At 50.3% G+C, this 21,332-nt stretch overlaps 1 protein-coding gene across 11 annotated transcripts in view; it reads left to right on the top strand.

Moving 5' to 3' along the window:
* The first annotated feature begins 417 nt into the window (after window positions 1-417).
* ZC3H4 (zinc finger CCCH-type containing 4) overlaps window positions 418-21,332 on the top strand; it is a 43,780-nt gene continuing 22,865 nt past the window's right edge. For 3 of the 11 annotated variants that reach the window (XM_082605935.1, XM_082605932.1, XM_082605929.1), the window contains exons 1-5: window positions 418-526; window positions 1,561-1,726; window positions 17,977-18,196; window positions 18,484-18,594; window positions 21,028-21,250. In XM_082605935.1, the coding sequence (XP_082462061.1) occupies window positions 1,566-1,726; window positions 17,977-18,196; window positions 18,484-18,594; window positions 21,028-21,250 (715 nt within the window). In that variant the 5' untranslated portion in view covers window positions 418-526; window positions 1,561-1,565. Of the gene's footprint in view, window positions 527-1,081; window positions 1,437-1,556; window positions 1,727-1,894; window positions 1,992-3,140; window positions 3,203-3,427; window positions 3,466-17,976; window positions 18,197-18,483; window positions 18,595-21,027; window positions 21,251-21,332 lie in introns of those variants that run through there. The other 8 variants (XM_082605930.1, XM_082605936.1, XM_082605931.1 and 5 more) reach the window with 6 other exon arrangements.

Genomic DNA, 21,332 nt, shown 5'->3' with positions numbered 1-21,332 from the left:
CAAGAGAAGCCACCGCAATGAGAAGCCCGCGCACCACAACGAAGAGTAGCCCCGCTCGCCGCAACTAGAGAAAGCCCGCGTGCAGCAACGAAGACCCAAAGCAGCCAATAAATAAATAAATAATTCTCACTTTAAAAAAAATTAAAAAATAGGCAGCCAATAGTAGCTCCCCTTAGTACAGTTGTGAGGATCAAAAGATTTTACGTTTTTATACTCGAACCCAGTCAGTGCTCCCATGTGTAGCATTTAAGATTTTCCACTTACTAAGCAAGCTCTAGGTTCTTAACTCCCCCAAAGCACTACCAAGGACCGCCCTCCCCGCCCACCCGCACCGCCCAAGGATAACATCATTAACCCAGGTCTCTAATGATGTCATCTCCGGGCCTGTTCTGCTTCATCCTCCGGAAACCTACAACTCCAGGCACCCGGTCTCCAGCCTTCGGTTATTTTTTTCTCTCCATAGCCCGAATTCCTTCTTTCCCATTCTCCCACCTAAAACTTTCGACTCTTCCCGCCTTCCCTCAAGGTAGCAATTTTCGGTTCTCCCCGCTTGCTCTCGAGCGAATTCCTCAAAGTCTTTTACTCTCTTAATTAATCGCTTCACTAGCCCCACACTTCAGCTCTTTCCGTCTAAATCCTATTATCGCCGCCGGGCGTCAGTCGGCTGTTTCCGCCTCCTGTCACCCACCATAGACACCGCCTTCGCTTCTTTCCGGATCACCTTAGTTCCTTGTTTTTTCCCAGTCCCGATTCGCTTCGGCTATTTCCGGCTCCCCGGGGCCTCCCATTTTTCTCTAGCTCCACCCCCGTTAACAACTTCGGCTCTTTCCGCCCCTCGCGATCTTCAGCTCAGCTCCTTCCGGCTTTTTCCGCCTTGCCTCGGCCTCACTCTCTCCCTTCGGCTCTTTCCGCGGCCCTTCGGGAGAGCAGTTTGTGCTTCTCTCCTCCACGTGACGCCGCCTCTACCTCCCAGTTCCCCCTCCCACCTCGCGCTTCCTCCCGCCTCAGCCTCTTGGCACGTCCGGGCCCGAGCCGCCATTTTGTGTGAATTTCTGACTGCGGCAGGGGCAGGGAAGCCGGGGCACCAAGGGCGGGCTGACAGACAGACGTCGGCCTGTCTCTGCGGCCCGTTTCCTTTTCCTAAATTCCTTTTTTTTTTTTAATCGTCCTCGCTCGCTCTCCTCTTTTCCCTTTCCCCCTCGCTTGCTCCATTGCGCGCGGCCCGCGCTAATTACACCGAACCACCCACCAGTGTCCGTGTCCCCCGGGTCTCCCACCCCTGGGCCCGCAGCGGTGTGTGTGTGTGGGTGCTCTCGCCCCGATGAGGGTCCCGCGCCTCTGAGCGAGTGACCCCAGGGGTGGGCTGCGGAGAAAGCAGGCGGCGAGCGGCCCGCTGAGGCCTAGGCCGCGCGGCCTACGCGGAGGTCGGCGCAGAGGTGATTCCGAAACTGAAAAAATATATACCCGTTCCTATCAGGAGCCCTCAGAGCTGAAGTGTGCCCCTCCCGCCACGCCCAAGCAGTCCTTTTTCGTGCATTAACATCCCCTCCCCCCCAAAAGGAACTATGGAGGCCGCGCCCGGGACCCCCCCGCCGCCGCCATCAGAGTCGCTGCCGCCGCCATCGCCGCCACCGCCATCAACGCCTTCGCCTCCTCCGTGTTCCCCCGACGCCTGCCTGGCCACCCCGCACCTCCTCCACCACCGCCTCCCGCTCCCTGACGACAGGTCAGGCCCCCGGCCCGGCCGGGGCGGCGTCCCCGGGGGGAGGTTGAGGAGGAGGAGGAAGGGGGGCGGCCGCCATGTTGGGCCGGGCCGCGGAGGAGGAGGAGGAGGAGGAGGAGGAAGGGCGGGGTCGGTGGGTGTCTCTCGCTCGCTCGCTCTTTCTCACTTGCTTTCTCTCCCGGCCTCATGCGTTTCCCCCCCCTTGCGGCGCTCGCCCGCTCTCCCTCGCTCTCGCTCTGTCTTTTTTGGGCGCCATGCTGAGGGGAAGGTGAGGAGGCGCCCCCCGGACCCCCCGCGCCCGCCCTGGGGAGGGGGCGCCGGGGGCGGGGGGGCTTCGGAGGCCCACCGGGGTCCTGGCTGCCCCTGCTCCCGGAGCTGGCAGCCACGGGCCCGCCTGCCCGTCGCCTGGCTTCGGGGAAGGGAATGGGGGAGGGGCCCCCGGACCCTTTTCGGGGGGATCTCGAGCAACAGCCCCGCTCTTAGGGGTTTGGAGTCGGGGGGGGGCTCCCAGAACCCGGCAGTATCCTTTCTCCTGGGGGAGGTGTGCCCTGCCCTACTTGGAGAGGTACCCTAGCTTTTGGAGGAGGCAGGAAGTGGGGGTTCGTTAATTTCTTTCTCCATCCTTACGGGGGGTCCTTTCGGTGGGGGCTTCTTGCACTTTTTTTTGGCGGGAGGTGTTTCCCTGTTATTCTCTAGGGGGCAAAATTGGGAGGATCTCTCGCCCCTTTGTAAGCCCCTGCCTCTTTTTGGGGGAGAAGACCCTTCCCCATGCTTTCCTTAAAGGGAGGGGTCCTCCTGATTTTCGTAGGTAGGTGATGCGTTTATTGGCGGGGGTCGTGGGGGAAGCTGGTGAGGTTTGGTTTCCCTGCCTTGGAGAGGAAGTTGGTCCCCTCTTTCTCGTGGGGTTCCCTCCTTTTTCGGGCTAAAATGGGGCGCCATCCCTTCCGGGAGAAAAAAACGAGGTTTCCTTGTGCTTTGGCAAGGGGTGAAAGGCAGCGCCCCCCTCCCCTTTATTAAGTGCGAAATGGGCTCGCCCCATGCCCTTCTCTGGAGGGTGATAAAGGGGCCAGCCCGGCGCGTTTCAGCGAGAGGTTGGGGCCCCATTTACCCTGCGCCAGCAGAAGGTTGGGGTGCAGGGTTCGCCCACTCTTTTGGTGGGGCAGGGGAAGAGGTGGCTAGAGAGTGGATTTGGAAATCGTAGAAGGGTTTCAGCCGGCAGGAAAGTGAGTCTTGGAGGGAGTGGGGGTGGGGAGGGGAAGAGAAGGCGCTGGACAGATGGCTGCCCCGTCGCAGCCCGGGGCTGGGGAGTCGCAGAGGACCCTCCCTTAGACAGGGGTCTTAGCTAGGGCTTCCCATGCCAGGCACCACGGCCCCTTCTCCCCACTCCCACCTCCCCTTTTCCCTTTCTCCTTCACAGACCATACTTTGCCTTTTAAAAGAAATGCCACCCACATTCAGAGACACAAGTGCAGCAGTTTGGTGAGCTTTTACAAAATTTTTTTTTTGTTTTGTTCTGTTTTGTTCTAATTAAATGTATCGTCCTGGGAATCGCAGCCCATCGCAGCCTGACTCCAGTTCAAGGAAATAAACAGATTAGCAAAGGTCTGTTCGCTAAGCCCACGTTGGGCTTCCGGGCCCCCTCTTGGGGGCAGGTGCATTACTCAAAGGTGCTTACACGCTTTATTCGACCTCTAAGGAGTTCTCTTATGTCAGAAGTGTATGTCTTACAATGGGTTGGGATGGTAAGTAGCCTCTTTTATTGAGTAATTCAATTATCTCCCTCTTTTTGTCCCTTTCCTGCCTGCCTTCCTCCTCGCCTTTAGACCAAAGTGATGCTTGAGAGCGTGAATTTATATGTTCAAATCAGGATTCTAACCCTGTTGAGCCCTTTTAGACTTGCACATCCTTTTTGATGTTTAATTTTTAAAATTTGATGTACACAGTTTTCTCAAAAAAGAAAGTGTATTACTGTAACATGACAAAAACCTCTGTAAAAGGCCCATATGTTTTCAAGCCCTTGGTATCCCTCTTGCCATTTCAGTCCATTACTTTGTCTCCAGCCTTCATCTTTGAAGAAAGTGGATACTTCAAGTCCATTTGTAGGAGACGAGGTTACTGAATTTGGTTTATGATGCTTGCGTGCAAGTTAATGTTCTCCCTCCCCTCTGCCCCAACCGCCCCCAAAAGATTGTGGTTCAAGTAGATCCAATTTTCTCATTTGACTCCGATGTCTCTTATGGTGATGGACGTTTAAATTAAGCAAGTCATTTGTAAAGTACTGTTTAAGCACCAAATCTGTAAAGTGTGTCAAGCCTCAGTTTCCTCTCCCCGTCTCCACTGTTCCTTTGTTCGAAAGCACATGCCTGACCGTGAAAAGTCGATGCAAACGTGTTACACGCCCAGCCATGGTGGAGAGAACACTTCCTCCGGCCCCCAGTCCCCCCTCTCCTACATGTACAAGGAAAAAACAGCAACAGAAATGACTTGCAGAACCAAACACTACTTCTGATGTGTTTTACAAGCATAAGTTCTTCCGTTAAAAGACAAAACACGTTGAAGTTCCATTTTCCCTCTTGCCCACTTTTGGTCCCTGACATACTTTGTTAGAGAAAACTTTTTAACACACAGCCCTCTTCCCCTCCCAAGATCCTGTTTCCTTTTTTCCATTCTTAGGAGAAAAATAATTCGCCGACATTTAGATGAGGAAACATGTAAACTGCAATTCAGTGGGCCACTTGTTTTGTTCTTCCTCTCGGTATGTTCACAACTTAACTGCTGTGATGATCTTAGGTATGTAAAATCATTTGTGGGAGGAAGAAGTGTCCACACAGTCCAGTATTCCTGCAAAACAATGTCTGAAGCACAAACTGAACACACTATCCAGTGCGCAGGGTCAGCCGAAAATGAATTGCATTTATTTGAAGTTTCCCATCCTTTGTAAAATTTCTCCTCCAGGAGCCAAGTGCAGAAACTGGATGCTAACAGATGAACCTTCCAAGTGACAAGGGCTAAGTGTAGAAGGATGCTTTTTTAACTTTACTTTTAAAATGAAATGTTAAGGAAATTGCATTTCTTTTATAAGTGAAAATTTTAGCAGTCATTAATGTTAAAATATTTCCTCAAGCACTTAAAAACGCTCAGGCATATCAACACAAGGGTTTATTGTTTTTTCCTTCTCAAAGGAATCTCATCCATCAAATCCAAGAAGCCCCAGTAATTATGTCAAACTATTTCAGTAGTCTTTGTTTTTGAAATGTCACAGTACTACCTTTTCCCCCTCAAACTGATGTACCAGTATTAGTTAAATTTCAAATTAATGGATGTTGCAAAAAAAAAAAAAAAAAAAGGGTGTCACTCAGAATCCATGATTTAACAGCAGCTCTTATACACTTGTAATCTTTAAAATTTTTATGTTCTCTGGGGAGAGCTTTAATCTGAAAGCAAATAAAAATCTCCCAGTAGAAACAAAATTACCTGTGACCATGAAAACGGTTATTCTGGTCATAACCCCTTTATATTTTTTATTCCCCTCAAATTTGCTCTTCAAAAGAAAAAAATGTGATTCCGCAAAAGGGTTTCTAATTCATCATCTGTACTATCTCCCAGATAGGGTTTCGATTTGCTCTAAAGGTTTACAATTTTGATTCTTAACAAGCTGGAGTTTTCTTAAAGTAGAGTTAGCTATTTTAGAAAACCACTAGTATGGCTTTGCCTCAGCCAGGAAGGCTGATCCCAAGGGAAAATTGTTTTGCACCTGTAGGAATGAAGCCTTTCCCAGCTGTTGGCTGGCAAGTTAGAGACGAATGGTTGCTTCTGAGTTTGTGATTTCCCCTCCAGTTGAACGTAGACAATTTCATATTGGGCTGGTTCAGTAATTTGTTGTTGAATAATGCCTCTACCTCCGCTCCTTTCTCTTAGATCTTTTCCCTTCCCTGATGTGCGAAAAATGGATGTCTCAGGGTTGCCTTACTTGTTGTTCGCTTCTGTTACATTTCTGTGGTTATCAGGTTCCTAGAACCATCTTGTTGTGTAGGCCAGATCCAGTTACGATAAATAACCTCTGTGGCGAAAATCTCTAATGAAACTATTTCCAAGCCTCTGTGGGTAGCTTTAGGTCAAACCATATTCCAGAGAACCTAATTTTGGTCCCTGCGGACGATATTTTCTAGTACCACAGTGACTGGTTCTGACCCAGCTTAGGTTAGAAGAAAATAATTCAGAGCAAATAGGAAGTGAAGTGGCTGAATTTCTAAATGAGCAAGGTGCTCACCTGTACCTTGGTAACATAACGACTGACATAATAGGAGAAAAAAAAGGATTGTTTCTGAGATTTCCGGCAGTTGGTATTTAATAAGCTGATTCCAAGATCCGTAGGAGCAGTCTGCTCATTGGTGGAGGGAATCCTGTCAAATGGTTTGAGATCGGTTTCAGAGTTAGAACCCAGTGGAAAGAGTGGAAAGGCTGCCTGTTTGGGTGGCACATAAAGTTCATTTGAGTAGGTTAAGGTAAACTGAGATTGTTTGGTATCATGGATTTGGCTTTGCAAAATTATTGGCTGTGTCTTTGCTGCAGACCTCTTTTGCTTTTGATAGTTCATGAAGTTGCAGTCTTGAAGACATTGTGCAAAGTTTTTTGCCTGGATTTAGTAACAATATGAGGTTATGAGAGCAGTTCTTCACATTTTAAAAAAAATTTATTTATTTTTGGCTGCCTTGGGTCTTTGTTGCTGCGCGTGGGCTTTCTTTAGTTGCGGTGAGCAGGGGCTACTCTTCGTTGTGGTACATGGGCTTCTCACTGCGGTGGCTTCTCTTGTTGCGGAGCATGGGCTCTAGGCCTGCGGGCTTCAGTAGTTGTGGCACGCAGGCTCAGTAGTTGTGGCTCACGGGCTCTAGAGTGCAGGCTCAGTAGTTGTGGCCCACGGGCTTAGTTGCTCCGCGGCATGTGAGATCTTACCAGACTAGGGCTTGAACCCGTGTCCCCTGCATTGGCAGGTGGATTCTTAACCACTGAGCCACCAGGGAAGCCCATGAGGGCAGTTCTTAAAATACATTTCTGGGGCTTCCCTGGTGGTGCAGTGGTTGAGAGTCCGCCTGCAGATGCAGGGGACACGGGTTCGTGCCCCGGTCCGGGAGGATCCCACATGAGCCATGGCTGCTGGGCCTGCGCATCCGGAGCCTGTGCTCCGCAGCTGGAGAGGCCACAACGGTGAGAGGCCTGCATAACACACACACACACAAAAGAAAATACATTTCTGACCCATAGTCAGTTGATGACCAAGATGAAGACATGGCCTCTTAGTTGGTGTACACGTAGTTGCATCCTGCTTTTGGAATAGTTTTTTTAGTAGTACATAGGTTATTTGCTCAGAGCATAGTTTGCTTCTGTTGGCCAAATTGCTCTGGGTAGAGGATCTTTCTTGTTTTTTTATTTTTGTTATTTTTCATCTGTGTGAACTGGTGACTCAGCTCGCTATTTGTAAGGCAAGTGGTGACATCTTTTGAACATTGGAGGTGGCAACAGGATATGAAGGAACAGCGTGGGTGTGGAGGCAGATGAGATTGTTTTCAGCGTGCAGTGGCCACCAAGGATAATGCCCTCCTCTCGGGGCATTGCGGTCAAATGGGCATATGCAGAACACTCACACAATGCCTGGCATTCAGAGAATCTTGGTTTCTTTATCTTCCTGCTGTCCCTACTAGAGAAAAACTCTAGATAGAATTTACAGTCTGGTGTATAAACAGAGGTAAGAATAACACCTGTGTTTTTGAAGGCAGTCAATTTATCTTTCACTTCTTAGGTTTCTGGTCAGCAGTTTAATTGCAAGGAGCTGATTGGGGTTTCAACTAAGTGGAAGCCATCTTAAGGCATTTCTTGCTGGCTCAGTGTCCTTATTATACGATGCTGCAACAGTCATGCTTTCTTGAGCTCATGTTGGCTACCTTCCCCTGCTCATCTTTTGCAATCAGAGTCTGAGTCAGGGCTACAGCCTTGGTAGGCCTCCTGAGAGCAGGGAAACCAGGGCTCTGGCACCTCATGCACTGCTAACCAGTCACGTCCCCTTCAGTCCGTCCTTTACCCTCACCAGAGCCCGAGAGAAATGAACACAGTCTGTCCCAGCTCCAAGACTCTCCCACCCCTTGGTGATCTGGCTGAGTCGGTTAAGGTTTTGTTCATTCAGCAGCCAGGCTTGTCTCGTGCTTTTCTTGGAGCGGAACAGTTTTCGGAGTGTTCAAGGAGCCCTTCTCTCCTCGGGACTTCATTTAGAGTTGGGTAGAGGTTGGTACTGCCTTTACCAGGCCTCCTGTTGCCTTCCCGTATGTGCCCTGCCTTCTGCCGCTTCTGGCCACGGTGAGGCATGGTTGCTGCTACTGCAGCTCCTGATACCCAGCTGCAGAGTAGGTGCCTTGAAAATGAATTGTAAGGGTAAGCTAGGTGGCTAGATCCCAGGAAGAGCCGTTAGAGAAACCTTGGCTCAGCAGCTTAGCTGAATTCCAGGCTGGATCCCTTGTACCTGTTGAAGACCCTACACTTCAGAGCCATAAAGCTTAATAGAGCCTGGATGCCGCCTGCTCCCTCCACACCAGGCAGGCCCAGTTCTGGTAGAGAGATGGTGGGGAGTGGCGGCTGGCTGTGGACGTGGGTGTCAGGCAGACTGGATGTGCTGTAAGAGTTACTCATCTCCTAGGTCAGTCTCCTGGTCTTCCCAAAGGTGTGACGGTACCTCTTGGGCATTGTCATGTGAAGGTCAAAGGTTACCTGCCCCAGGGGCTGACTGAGTGCTTTTCATGCATTAGCTCACCTTAGTCCTACTGCTGAGAAACTGAAACAGAGGTGAAGTCACTTGTTGAAGGTCACAGGGCTGTTGGGTGTGGAGGCAGTTAGAACCCAGCCAGCCTGTACCCAGCCCTGAGGTCTATACCCAGAGGCCGTCCTGGATCTGGCACAATATCCCTCAATCTGCAGCATGCAGGCATTAGTGGGATATAAGGTCCATTTATTGATTTGCCTCCTGTATGCAAAACAAATGGAAGAGGGTAGAAAAAGCAGAGTACCACAGAGGTTAAATGTGGCTTTGTGAAAGTTTATAAGCTGAGTTTTATTGGAACATTCGTTTATCTTGTCTGCGGCTACTTTTGCGCTAAACAGCAGAGTTGACTAGGTGGGACAGAGACTGTGTGGCCCGCACGGCCTAAAGTGTTTTCTGCTGCCCTCTGCGCTGGTCTTGTGGGCCTAGTGCCTGGAGGGTGGACACAGCAGCCACCGTCGTTTATCTTTGTGGTGGTCGTGGAGGTGTTGAGGGCAGTGGGAGGGGACTTTAAAGTTGTCCCCAGAGAGAGGGGGGCTGTGCTACTGCTGCCCCTCCGTGACTTGTTGAGGTTCCATTGTCCCTGTATTCCACTCCTCCCAGTGGATGTAGAGGCCCACACCCAGGCTTTTGAACCTTTAAATTGAAGGGATGTTCATTCATTAGAAGGAACCGGAGACCTCTTGAAGCCCAGTGAGGAAATGGATGGCAGCTAACACATCCCTTCTATGGCCCGACCCAAGGGAGCTGGGCCCAGACGTGAGTGTCAGTTGGCTAAACCTCCACTGCAGGTGGCTTGGATTATTGCCCTCCTCATTTTCCTAACAGACACCAGGGCTTAGGTTTCCTTGGGATTCCAGGCCCTGCCATTGCACGGGGCACCAGAGCAGTCCCCGGAAGCACAGCCTTTCGGCGACAGAGGCAGCCCCTGGCTGCAGCCCTGAGGTGGCTGACTGGCAGCCACGTTCATCTGCTCAGTTGGTGCACCAGTCACATAAGGGCTCTTGTCATTTATCCTCTGGTCTATCAGGAAGCCCTCGATAAACACCTTGGTGAATGAGTTTGTGACCAAAGGCAACCCCTCAGTGACCTATTTAGAGTTTTAAGTGATCCAGGTTGCTGCCTGGGAAATGGTCCAATGTCTATGTTGATGAAATTGACAAAGAGGGTGTGGATGGCTGAGATTGATGCCTGTTTGTGTCGGCCATATCCCAAGCACCCACCCAGTCTATACCTGGCCCTGTGCTGGGCCCTTGGAAACTCAGGGATGACTGCCAGCCTCTTTCTTCTCCGCCCTCCAGGAGCCCACCGTTGACTGGAAGTTAACAAATAATTGTATACAGATAATTGCATATATGAACAAGAAATCTTTGCCTCCTAGGCCAGGTCTCTTTTAAGAGGAAAATGTTAATACTTTGTCTTGGCTGAATGGAACCAAATTGATTCCCCTGAAAAAATTATAAACAAGAAGTCTTCGTTCACAAGTTTCATGTTTCGATTTTCCTTTCTGGAATAATAAAAATCGTCTCTCTTTGGATGAGAACCAGCATCTTGCCAGCTTTAAGCAATCCAAAGTGTGGTTGGCCTGAGAAGGAGGTTAGGAAATTCTTTGTTGCTGCGAAGCAGATTTCAGAGGTTCATCTGACAGGAAAAACTTGGATCAGAGAGTTGCCTCTATCAAGAACACGAGCTGTTTTCAGGGCGAGTGGGAGTAGGAGAATAGCTATTTGAGCAAAGAAAAGGACACTTTTGACTCAGAGATTCGTCTAGCAAGCTGGGTTTTTCTTGGTCAGCTTGTTTTAAACTCTACAGAAATGTTCTGCCTAAGAGGTTTGTGTGCTTGGACAAACCCCAGTGTGGATGCCACACACTTGGGAGTGTAGCAATCCTTCTAGCGATAGAGGACTTTGGAATTTTCTTCCCTTGGATTCATGTTGCTTTCTGTCCCTCTCGGGATAAGTCCTGTTTGTTTTTTTGCTAGGATTCCTTGGACCTTTGTGGGCACCTCTTTTTTTTTTTTAAGACACTATTTATTTACTTACTTATTTTGGCTGCGTTGGGTTTTCATTGCTGGGCGCGGGCTTTCTCTAGTGGTGGGGAGCGGGGTTACTCTTCGTTGCGGTGCACAGGCTTCTCATTGCCGTGGCTTCTCGTTGCAGAGCATGGGCTCTAGGTGCATGGGCTTCAGTAGTTGTGGCACGCAGGCTCAGTAGTTGTGGCTCGCGGGCTGTAGAACGCAGGCTCAGTAGTTGTGACACACGGGCTTAGTTGCTCCGCGGCATGTGGGATCTTCCCAGACCAGGGCTCAAACCTGTGTCCCCTGCATTGGCAGGCAGATTCTTAACCACTGCACCACCAGGGAAGTCCCTTCTGGACACCTCTTGTTCCCTAAACTATCCAGATGTCTTTTGGTCATATTTTTGAATGTCCCCATTCCATTCATTTGATGTTGGATGGCCTGGATTGGCTTTGTGTCTTTGCATGTTGATAGTTTTTACTCCTAAGCAGTTATTCTGGGCCAGGTTGGTGCTAAACACTTGATTTACATGGTCTCAGGGAATTCTTTCTAGGAGGATATATATCCATCCTGGAGGTTCCTTTACTGCCTTCACTTCACAATTGAAACAGGGCACAGAGTGTTTAAGGAGCTTGCCCAGTGTCTTAGTATCTTACTTCGGCATTTTTTGCAGTACTGTTTTCATTTAATCTGTTTTCTGTACCTGTGTCTTATTTTTTTCCAACTCAAGTATAAATTTCAGGGTGAGAGTTGTTTTGTTTGTTGGCCTGTTTAGTAAATTATTCTTTTTTGGATAATTTCTAATTGTCTCAAGGGTTGAGGTTAAGAGCTGGACCTGGAGTCAGAAAGTCCTGGACTCTGGTTCTAGTTCTGCTTCTTCCTGCTCTGACCCTGTGGGCATATTTCTTCCCATCTTTGAGCCTCAGTTTGTCTATAAAATGGGGATACTAATGAATTGCTACTGCATACGTTTGTTAATGCATTTCAGTGACAGATGTGCAGAAGTGGAGAGCACAGCAGTGTGGTGCCTGGCATGGAAATTGCTGCTATAGGATGTTAGTAGTGAATATTTCCTATGGCTCTTGGATTTTATAAGACCCTGGGGTGCCCAGGAAGGTTTTGTAGTTGAGGAAACCACAGCAGAGATGTGAGGGCTGGTGGAGGCCCCCACCTTGAACTCCAGCTCTTTGTTAGGGAAATTAACTTCTTGAGGATCTTGATGAGCTCTCTTCACTTTACTGAGAGGTTGTCCCCACCCAGGGCATCTTTCTTATTTTTTAACTTTTTCTTAGGGAAATTTTCTAACATATTTAAGAGAAGAGAAAATAGTATCATAGATTGCCTTATACCCATCACCAGTTTCAACAGTTATACACATTTTGCGAATTTTGGTTCATCTCACTACCTCCCCCAATCCCTCTTGAGTATTTTATTTATTTATTTATTTATTTATTTATTTATTATTTTTAAACATAACTTTATTTATTTATTTATTTATTTATTTATTTTTGCTGTGTTGGGTCTTCGTTTCTGTGAGAGGGCTTTCTCTAGTTGGGGCGAGTGGGGGCCACTCTTCATCGCGGTGCGCGGGCCTCTCACTGTCGCAGCCTCTCTTGTTGTGGAGCACAGGCTCCAGACGCGCAGGCTCAGTACCTGTGGCGCACAGGCTTAGTTGCTCCGCGGCATGTAGGATCTTCCCAGACCAGGGCTCGAACCCGTGTCCCCTGCCTTGGCAGGCAGATTCTCAACCACTGCACCACCAGGGAAGCCCCCCCTTGAGTATTTTGAAGCACATCCCAGACCTCATGTCATTTCATCCATACATTCTTCAGTATGAACCTTTAACTTAATTTTTTTTAACATAACCACAAAACCATAATCATGCCTAACAAAATTAACAATAATTACTTAGTATCTCAAATACCCAGTCCGGGTTCAGATTTCTGCAATTTCCCCCACGTTGACTTCTGGCAGTAGGTGTGTTCATGTCAGGGTCCTGGCACTGGACAAGCTGTCTTGCTTCCATTGAAGTGAGGGGTTTGGGCTGCGGCTTGGGCTTCTCCTGTGGTTCGTTTGTGCTTGCTGGTGTCTGTGATGTGGGCATGTTGCCATGGAAATGCTGTGATGTCACTGAGCCAGTTAGGACCACACCTGAGAATGTTGAGGGGGAGGGAGACACAGTGCTTCTTTGCTCTTGATCTGTGGTTGGTGAACCTGGGTAGTAAGGACACTGAAAAACATGTGCAAGACCCAGAGGTTTATTTCAAGAATTTCCTGCCTCTGAAAAATCCCTCAGTGAGGTTCCTCCCGTGGCTGCTTCACCACGGCCTAAATCGAGGGAAGGTCTCAGGGGCCTTCCTCAGGCATGAGCCCTGAGCCAGTTTTGTAAAGGAAAGGCTCCGTACCTTCACTCCTAGCAAGTGACTGTCCTGCAGGGTTGGATTTGGGGATCCTGGACTTCTGCATTTAGGACTGTTGTTCAACATTTGAAGAGGCGGAGCCTCCTTGTAATTTTTGTAATTTTGTCCCTAATTAATGGGTCATTCAGAGCCTACCCAGGCAATTTGTTGAGAGTTTGGGCAGTTAATGCTCATAACCCTGACCTTCACATTAACCTAGCCGCCTCTTGTCAGGGACTTCATGATCTTCAGGTAACAACCACTGCTCCCATGGGTTTTCATCTTTTTTGTTTCTTGCTTGTCTCTCCTCTTTCTCTCTCTTTTTTCTTCTGTAAATCAGGTAGATCCATAAACCCAGGCCCCTTTCAGCTTCCATCCAACTCTCCTCTAGAGGATTTCCGTGTTGCCAAACTTCATTTTTGTAAGGGACCTTTCTCCCTTTTTCCTGGGGCTCAGCTCTCGCTGTGCCTTTTCCTCCTGGTCAGCCACTTGGTTACTTTCTCATACCACCTAGATGAGAGCTGAGGAAGGGGAGGTGTCGATTTGTCAGTTTCGTCGGCAGGATTTATTGGCAGAGGACGGTGGCACAGACGGGCCAAGAAAAGTGAGGACTTGTTGGCCAGCAGTTAGCAGTGGTCCCCGAGGGGAGTTGGCTGTAGCTTCTCCATAGAAAAAAATGCTTCCCAGTAAGCACTGCAGCTGGTTTAGGATTATCCATGTGGAGGTGTGCTCGTGCTAGCTGGTTCTTAATACCAATAGCTGTTATTTGTCTGGTACTTACTTTGTGCCTGCCCCCCATGTCAAGGGTTTTATCCACGTTATCTCGTTTAACTTTCACAATCCCTTGAGGTAGGTACTACTACACTTATCCCATTCTGCAGATGAGAAAACCGAGGCTCAGGTTCCGTACCAAGAGCATGTGCTAGGGAAGACGCAGAGCTGGTTGAGTTACTTGGTCTGCAAAAGGAAGCAGGATGCCCAGATCTGTAGACTGGTGGGTGGGCCCAGCCTCCTTTGAAGCATGAGGTTTCTTTCCAGTACTGTTTTTGCCAAGCCCATAGTATGTGATGAACCTGACACACTTCTGTGCCCTGTGGAGTTGGCCTGTAGGCATTCCTTAGAATGGGCACCCTGATCTTTTCTTTGACCCAGAAGGAGGAGTTGGCCATCACCAGCTCTGCAAGTGGAAACTTAAATGCCCTGGATGCTTAGTCCAGGAGGCACAGGCAGAGCTGAGCCTCAGCAAGGCATTGGCCTTTTCCTGTTTCCGCCCGGGCATCCATTCCAAGTTGGTCGCCCAGCATGGTTGGTTTCTAGTTCCTGGTGGCTCTGGCAGGCCAGCCCTGGTGCAGCCATCCCAGCATGTTGCCAGTCCAGGCTCTGGGAATTAAGTGGTTTCTGCCCAGGCCGATGCTTCAGGGTTTCTCCTACATGCTTGTCTCGAGAAGGTTTGGCAGGGCTTCCCTGGTGGCGCAGTGGTTGAGAGTCCACCTGCCGATGCAGGGGACACAGGTTCGTGCCCCGGTCCGGGAGGATCCCACATGCCGCGGAGTGGCTGGGCTCGTGAGCCATGGCCGATGGGCCTGCGCGTCCGGAGCCTGTGCTCCGCAACGGGAGAGGCCACGACAGTGAGAGGCCCGCGTACCGCAAAAAAAAAAAAAAAAAAAAAAAAAGGTTTGACACGTCTAGATTGAAATGATTAGCACAGTGGGGCTTCCCCCACTTTTCTTGGGGGATCATGTCACAGTCTATTCAGCATGCTCCCTCGGTATTTAATCCCACTCTGACATGGATTTTGCTGGCAGTCTGTTCAGTGGCACCACTTAACCCCGGTTGCTATTTTATGGAGGCAGCCTTTGTGCGGTTGTGTCAGTGGCCCACAGGATTCCTGCGTCTATCCCAGTTGGCTTGATTTTCTTTCTTTCTTTTTTTTCTTCTGGTAAACAGAGTCTGAAGAAAATAGGCCCTGTATTCATGCAGGATGTTTAGCTTGGAATCTCCAGCGTTATCAAGGGGAACCCCCTCAGGTGGGCCCAGGGCTCGGAAGAGTTGGAGAGCATGGTGGGCCAGATGGTGGTGAGAATGCGCAGTGGGCAGTCAAGTGTCACCATCCCCGTGTCCCCTCTAATATCCCATTCCCCTTCAGAAATCACCAGGGATTTTTTTTTTTTTTTTTTTTTCGCGGTACGCAGGCCTCTCACTGTCGTGGCCTCTCCCGTTGCGGAGCACAGGCTCTGGACGCGCAGGCTCAGCGGCCATGGCTCACGGGCCCAGCCGCTCCGCGGCATGTGGGATCTTCCCAGACCGGGGCACGAACCCGCGTCCCCTGCATCAGCAGGCGGACTCTCAACCACTGCGCCACCAGGGAAACCCCTACCAGGGATTTTTTGATGCTATTTATTTTGCAGCTGCTCCCAACTCCAGGGGAACAAAGTTTCAAGTATTCACTACCCAGTTTGTAAAAAGTTGTAGATTCTCACTGAACCCACATCTGCCTGGGGCTGTTAATATAGATAATGCAGAGAATTCCTCTTTGGCTAAAAGTCTTTGAAGGGTGGTTTTGGATGCTGTACCTCCCTGCCTTTGGAATGAAAAGGCATTTTTCTGGAGCCATTCTTGAGGATGGTTGAAGCTCTTGGAGTTGCTTGGATGGTCTTTTGTTCCCCCTTCCCACGAGTGTGAGCAGTGATGTGTAGCAGCAGGACAGGAATGGAGGCCTCAGCTGACCCTGGCCAGGCAAGGCCTTCGCTGGCCGTGCCACGGCATCCTTGCCCGTGAACGTAGAGGTGGAGGAGTGTCTGCGGGTGCCAGCCTCTCTGGCTCAGCTGCCGCAGCCCTGTATCACAGACACTGCCCTGTGGCCTGGGTTTCTTGTAATCTGTATCTTTTCCTACAAGGACAACGCAGAACAGGAGGTGCTCAAGGACCCGGCACAGAGAATATGCTCAGAAATGTTTGTGGCATCAAGTAGGCGGTCGATGAGTGGGCTCCCCCTTCCCTTTCCGTCCTCAGCAATTGAGGAAGAATGGCGAGCTTAGAGTCAGTTTCTGGCTTTTTCGTGTCCCCCCGTCTATCTGACCTCGACAGATCCTTTCACCTGCTATCCCTTTAAGTTCCTCCTGTTTGAAAATGAGGTTGTTGATGGTGCCCCGCTGTCCCTTCCACTCTGACACGCCTCTTTGGTTCCAGGAGGGTCTTTTGCCCTTTGTGATCTTGGGCTTTCTTCTCATCTGGGCTTCTGGCCCCCCAGGCAGTTTCTGTCTTCCTGGGTTCCCTTCATCCCTGCCCTGGGATTCTGGGTATTTTCAGCTTTTTCCTTTCCGGACTAAAGTGTGGAGAGTGATGCTTTTGTTTAGCTTTTCTTCATAGACCCCAACCCCTTCCTCTCCGGTCTGTTGCTGGGCCTTCCCTAGTTCCATAGTGTCTGTCTAGTCTGTCTGTCCCTGTATTTCTCCAGTGTTCCCAGCAGGGAACAGTCTATTCAGCGTGCTCCCTCGGTATGAAAAGGCCCAGGCGTGGGCAGCAGCAAGTTTGCCCTGCCCATTAGTAACAGCTTCCCCCTCAGCTTGGTGAGCTTGCCAAAACCAGTTTCCCCAGTTAGGTGGCGCTTTTACTGCGGACAAGGCCATTCTGGCAGAGTTGCCTCACCCCATGAGAGCTTTGCTCCCAGGAGAGCGGCTCCTGGTGTGGGCCGCACCCAAGCCAGAAGATGCCTCACTTGTCAGGAATGCCGCCTCCTGCCTCTGCCGCAGTTGACTCGGCGTCTTCCCTCTGGGCTGGCCCACGACAGCCTGGCGGTTCCAGGGGAACAGCACGAGGCACCCATCGGTCACCTCTCTGTACTGCTTCCTTTGAAACGTCGGGAGGAGTTTTTGGTCCTGCATTCTGTGTTTGAGAGCTGCCCTTGACCTCTGCCAGGGTAACCGTGGGGCTGTACCATTTGGGTTTGAAGCTGCCCCGACCCCTCTGAATTGGGAGTGAGAGTTAATGGAAGGATCCCCTTGTTGGTGGGGAGCAGGTGGAGGCGCACAAAGGGAGCAGTGCGAGGGAGAGGGCCGTGGAGGATCCTCAGAGGTCGGCAGTTGTTTCTCCACAGAGCCTGTGAGAACCTTCAGGGCTCCAGGGGCTGGGCTCGCCTGGTGAGCTTGTTCCCACGCTGACCGGCTCCCATCTGAACGGCCGAGGCCTTTGTGGCCTAGATTAGTTCTCTCTGTGGTTAGCCTTTTAGGTCCTGGGTTCATTATATTACTCTTTATCTTCTCATTCTCTTTGTGGGTCTTAGTTAATGGAGAAGGAAGGCATCGTCATGCATGAGGAACTTGAGGAGCTTTTGACATTTTTTTACATTTGTTTATTTTTTTAAAGCAACTCCTGCACTTGTGAGAACTGTGTCTGTGGGTTTGGCTCAAAAACTGGATTATTTTTCCAGCTGCTCCTTTCTTAACCCATTTATCCCCCCCACCCCACCCCCCACCCTGTACATATTTTGATGTTCAGAACATCCTGTCAGCAGCATCTGTCACATGTGGAGAGTGCTTTTATTTTGTAAAGTAAGGGAGATTGGGGTGACATGTGGGGGATTTGGCAGAGTCAGGAAGTCATAGGACAGGGAGCCAGAAGGGATACCCGGAGGTGAGGCAAGTCAGGTGGGAAGCAAGGAGGCCAGCAGCAGGTGGGGGTGAGCCCTCGTGTGGGCGCGTCAGGAGGGGCCTGGGACCCTTCCCCTCTCTCCACCTGCTCAGCTCCCCACCTCTGGCCCAGAGCCGTGGAGCTGGTGGAGCGGTCAGGCCTCGAAACCCAGGGACCGGAGCCTGTTCGCTCGTGGCAGCACCTCTGGCATCCACGGACACCCCCCCCCGCCCCCCACCGGGACAGACAGAGCCGATGCAGCCCTTTGGGGTCCGCCCCGTCTCCCCGGGCCTCTCGCCCTCAGCGCTGGGCCCCGCGTTCCCATCGCCCTGGGCCAGCCCACAGCCCCCGTGGCTCTCCCCTCAAACCCCATGCTCACGTCGGCTTTGGGGTTGGTTCGTAGGGAGGATGGTGAGTTGGAAGAAGGCGAACTGGAGGATGACGGGGTGGAGGAGACCCAGGACGCCTCCGGAGGCCCCGAGAGGAGCCGGAAGGAGAAGGGGGAGAAGCACCACAGCGACTCAGATGAGGAGAAGTCTCACCGGAGGCTGAAGCGGAAACGCAAGAAAGAGCGGGAGAAGGAGAAGAGGAGGTCCAAGAAGAGGAGGAAATCCAAGCACAAAGTAGGTCCTGGCGGATGTGCTGGGCCTCCTGGCGCTGGGCCCAGCTGAGGGCCCCAGGGGCCGAGCTCATCTTGTCAGGCCAGAGGGTACTCTTAATCGGGCTGTTTTTCCTTTCCCCAAATTGGATAAAGACCTTTTCTAAAAGAGTTGGTAGCTCGTGCTCCATTGCTGCTAGATGCCCCTAGGTGAGGCGTTTCGCACGGAGCCCTTCCGGCACATTCCAGCAGTGGCTGTGCAGGTGGCCAGCCCTCCGCAGAAGCTCTAATCCTCTGCCCCTGTCCTTGCAGCGCCACGCTTCTTCCAGCGATGACTTCTCTGACTTCTCAGATGACTCGGATTTCAGCCCCAGCGAGAAGGGGCACCGCAAGTACAGAGAGTACAGCCCCCCCTACGCGCCGGTGAGTGACTGCCGGTTAGGGACCCCCATGGGGCTCGGAGCCGGGGGTAATGAAATCGCCCATGTTTCCTGAACACTGGCTGTGTGCTGGGCATTCATACGTGGCACTTTACACTGATTTTAATTCTGCAAGATTAGGTATTGTTTTTATCCCCGCTTTATAGGTGAGGACACTGAGACTTCGAGAACTTCAGCCAGGTTGCACGGCTCTGAAGTACAGGAGCTGGGGTTGAGCCCAGTCAGTGGCTGATTGCCATACTTCTCTATGCCACCTTTTCCCGTGGCCTTGGCAGGGCTCGTCATATCCCCTGTCCCCAAGAAGGATGATGATTTGCCCCTGTGAGAGCTGACTTTTCCACTGTTCAGCAGTGTCCTTTTGTGGAAAGTTGGCAAGAGAATGAAACGGTTATGGGAGTAAATCATCTCGGATGTTGTGGGGTCAGAAGTTATATACCACTGAGCTTAAGCATAAATTTAAATTTTTTGTCCGGTTTGTATATTGTTTTATTTTCCTCAGGTAAAACCAGTAAGAAGTAAATCAACATAGATTTTCAAATTTTGATAAAAAGTATTTTTAAAGTTAGTAGTTCTTAAAGGTATCCTGTAACTCAGCATCATCCATCATAACATAATTTTTTGTAAGGAATAAGTGTTGACATTGATCTACTAATGTAGATTCAGACTTTAAACCTGAGGGCAGCCGGAAATGGAGAGAACACCACCAGCTTTGATTGGGAACTAGGGGTTGAGGCATTTTAAGATCTGCTAAAGTGGGACTTCCCTCGTGGTCCAGTGGTTAAGAATCCACCCTCCAATGCAGGGGACACGGGTTCGATCCCTGGTCGGGGAACTAAGATCCCATGTGCCGTGGGGCAACTAAGCCTGCGCACCGCAACGAAAACCCATTGCAGCCAAAAAAAAAAGGATCTGCTAAAGTAGTTGTGTACATCTCCATGTTTTATGTTTTCTTTTTTTTTATAATGAGTGTGGATTTTTTTAAATGAATAGACTTTAGAGTAGTTTTATTTTTTTAATTTTATTGAATATAGTTGATTTACAGTGTTGTGTTAATTTCTTCTGTATAGCAAGGTGACTCAGTTACATGTACACATATTCTTTCTTCATATTCTTTTCCATTGTGGTTTGTCACAGGATATTGAATATAGTTCCCTGTGCTATGCAGTAGGACCCTGTTTTTTGTTTGTTTGTTTTTTTGTTTTTTGCGGTACGTGGGCCTCCCACCGCTGTGGCCTCTCCCGTTGCGGAGCACAGGCTCCGGATGCGCAGGCCCAGCGGCCACAGCCCATGGGTCCAGCCGCTCCGCGGCATGTGGGATCCTCCTGGACCGGGGCACGAACCCGTGTCCCCTGCATCGGCAGGCGGACTCTCCACCGCTGCGCCACCAGGGAAGCCCGACCCTGTTTTTAGAGCAGTTTTAGGTTTGGAGAAAATGGAGCAGGTAGTCCAGTCCCCACCCCACCCCACCCCACCCCACCCAGTTCCCCAGTTTTTAATGTCTTGCATTAGTGCGGCACGTTTCTTGTAATTGTTCAGCCAGCGTTGGTACGTATTTGAGTAGAGTCCATAGTTTACATTAGGGTCCCCCTCGTGTTTTACAGTTCTTTGGGTGTTGACAAATGCATCTTGTTATATACGCACCATACACTATCATATAAAATAGTTTCAATTCCATAGAAGTCCTCTTTTCTTTACCTACTCATCAGTCCCTCCCCCCAAGCCCCTCCCAACCACCAGTCTTTTTACTGTCTCTGTAGTTTCGCCTGTTCCAGAATGTCATTTAATTGGACTCATATGTAGCTTTTCCGGATTGTCTTCTTTCACTTAACAATATTCGTTTACAGTCCCTCCATGTCTTTCTTATTTCTTTTAATTGTTGAATACTCCCTTGTTTGAATGTACCAGTTGGTTTATCCATTTACCAATTGAAGGACATCTTGGTGTCTTCCATTTGTGCATGTATGTGTATTTTTAAACTTCATCCAGTATCTCTTGGAACTAGCACACTTTGGAAAGCATCATTTTAAATGGTTTTCTAGTTTGGTTGCCAAATAGTCATTAATTGAATTCTAAGGCCCCAGGAAAATTTTGACTGAGGAGCACCCCTCTTGCCTATCAGGTCTCCTCCCCAAATGAGATTGTTCTATCTCCCTGGGAAATACACCCTTCTTTTCCCTCTCCAGTAATTCAGGGGTCATGGGGCCTGTGTGTCTCAATTGTCTTTAAAGCTGTGGCTCTTTCTGAAGAACAGAAACATCTGGGCCAACAGCCCAGATCTCATTCAGGTGGCTGGGGGCTAGCGTCTCACCCCAGGGACAGCAGAGACACCCAGACAGCTGTGCCAGTTCAGGGAATAGTGGGGATCTTGGTCTGAATCCGAGGCCCCAGGGCCAGCTCACTGTCCTCTCCCCATCAGTCCCACCAGCAGTATCCCCCGTCGCACACCACGCCCCTGCCCAAGAAGGCCTACTCCAAGATGGACAGCAAGGGCTACGGCATGTACGAAGACTATGAGAACGAGCAGTACGGGGAGTACGAGGGTGATGAGGAGGAGGACATGGGCAAGGACGACTACGATGACTTCACCAAAGAGCTGAACCAGTACCGGCGGGCCAAGGAGGGCGGCAGCCGGGGCCGAGGTGAGCCCCGCAGCTGCTCCTCCAGGGCTGGGGGTTGGGCGCTCAGTGCAGAGCCAGACAGACCTCGTGGGCCACGTGCTCA

The sequence above is a fragment of the Mesoplodon mirus genome, assembly GCF_964341445.2.
Source record: "Mesoplodon mirus genome assembly, chromosome: 19".
Taxonomy (NCBI): Eukaryota; Metazoa; Chordata; class Mammalia; order Artiodactyla; family Ziphiidae; genus Mesoplodon; species Mesoplodon mirus.
This window is presented reverse-complemented; position numbering and strand designations above follow the sequence as displayed.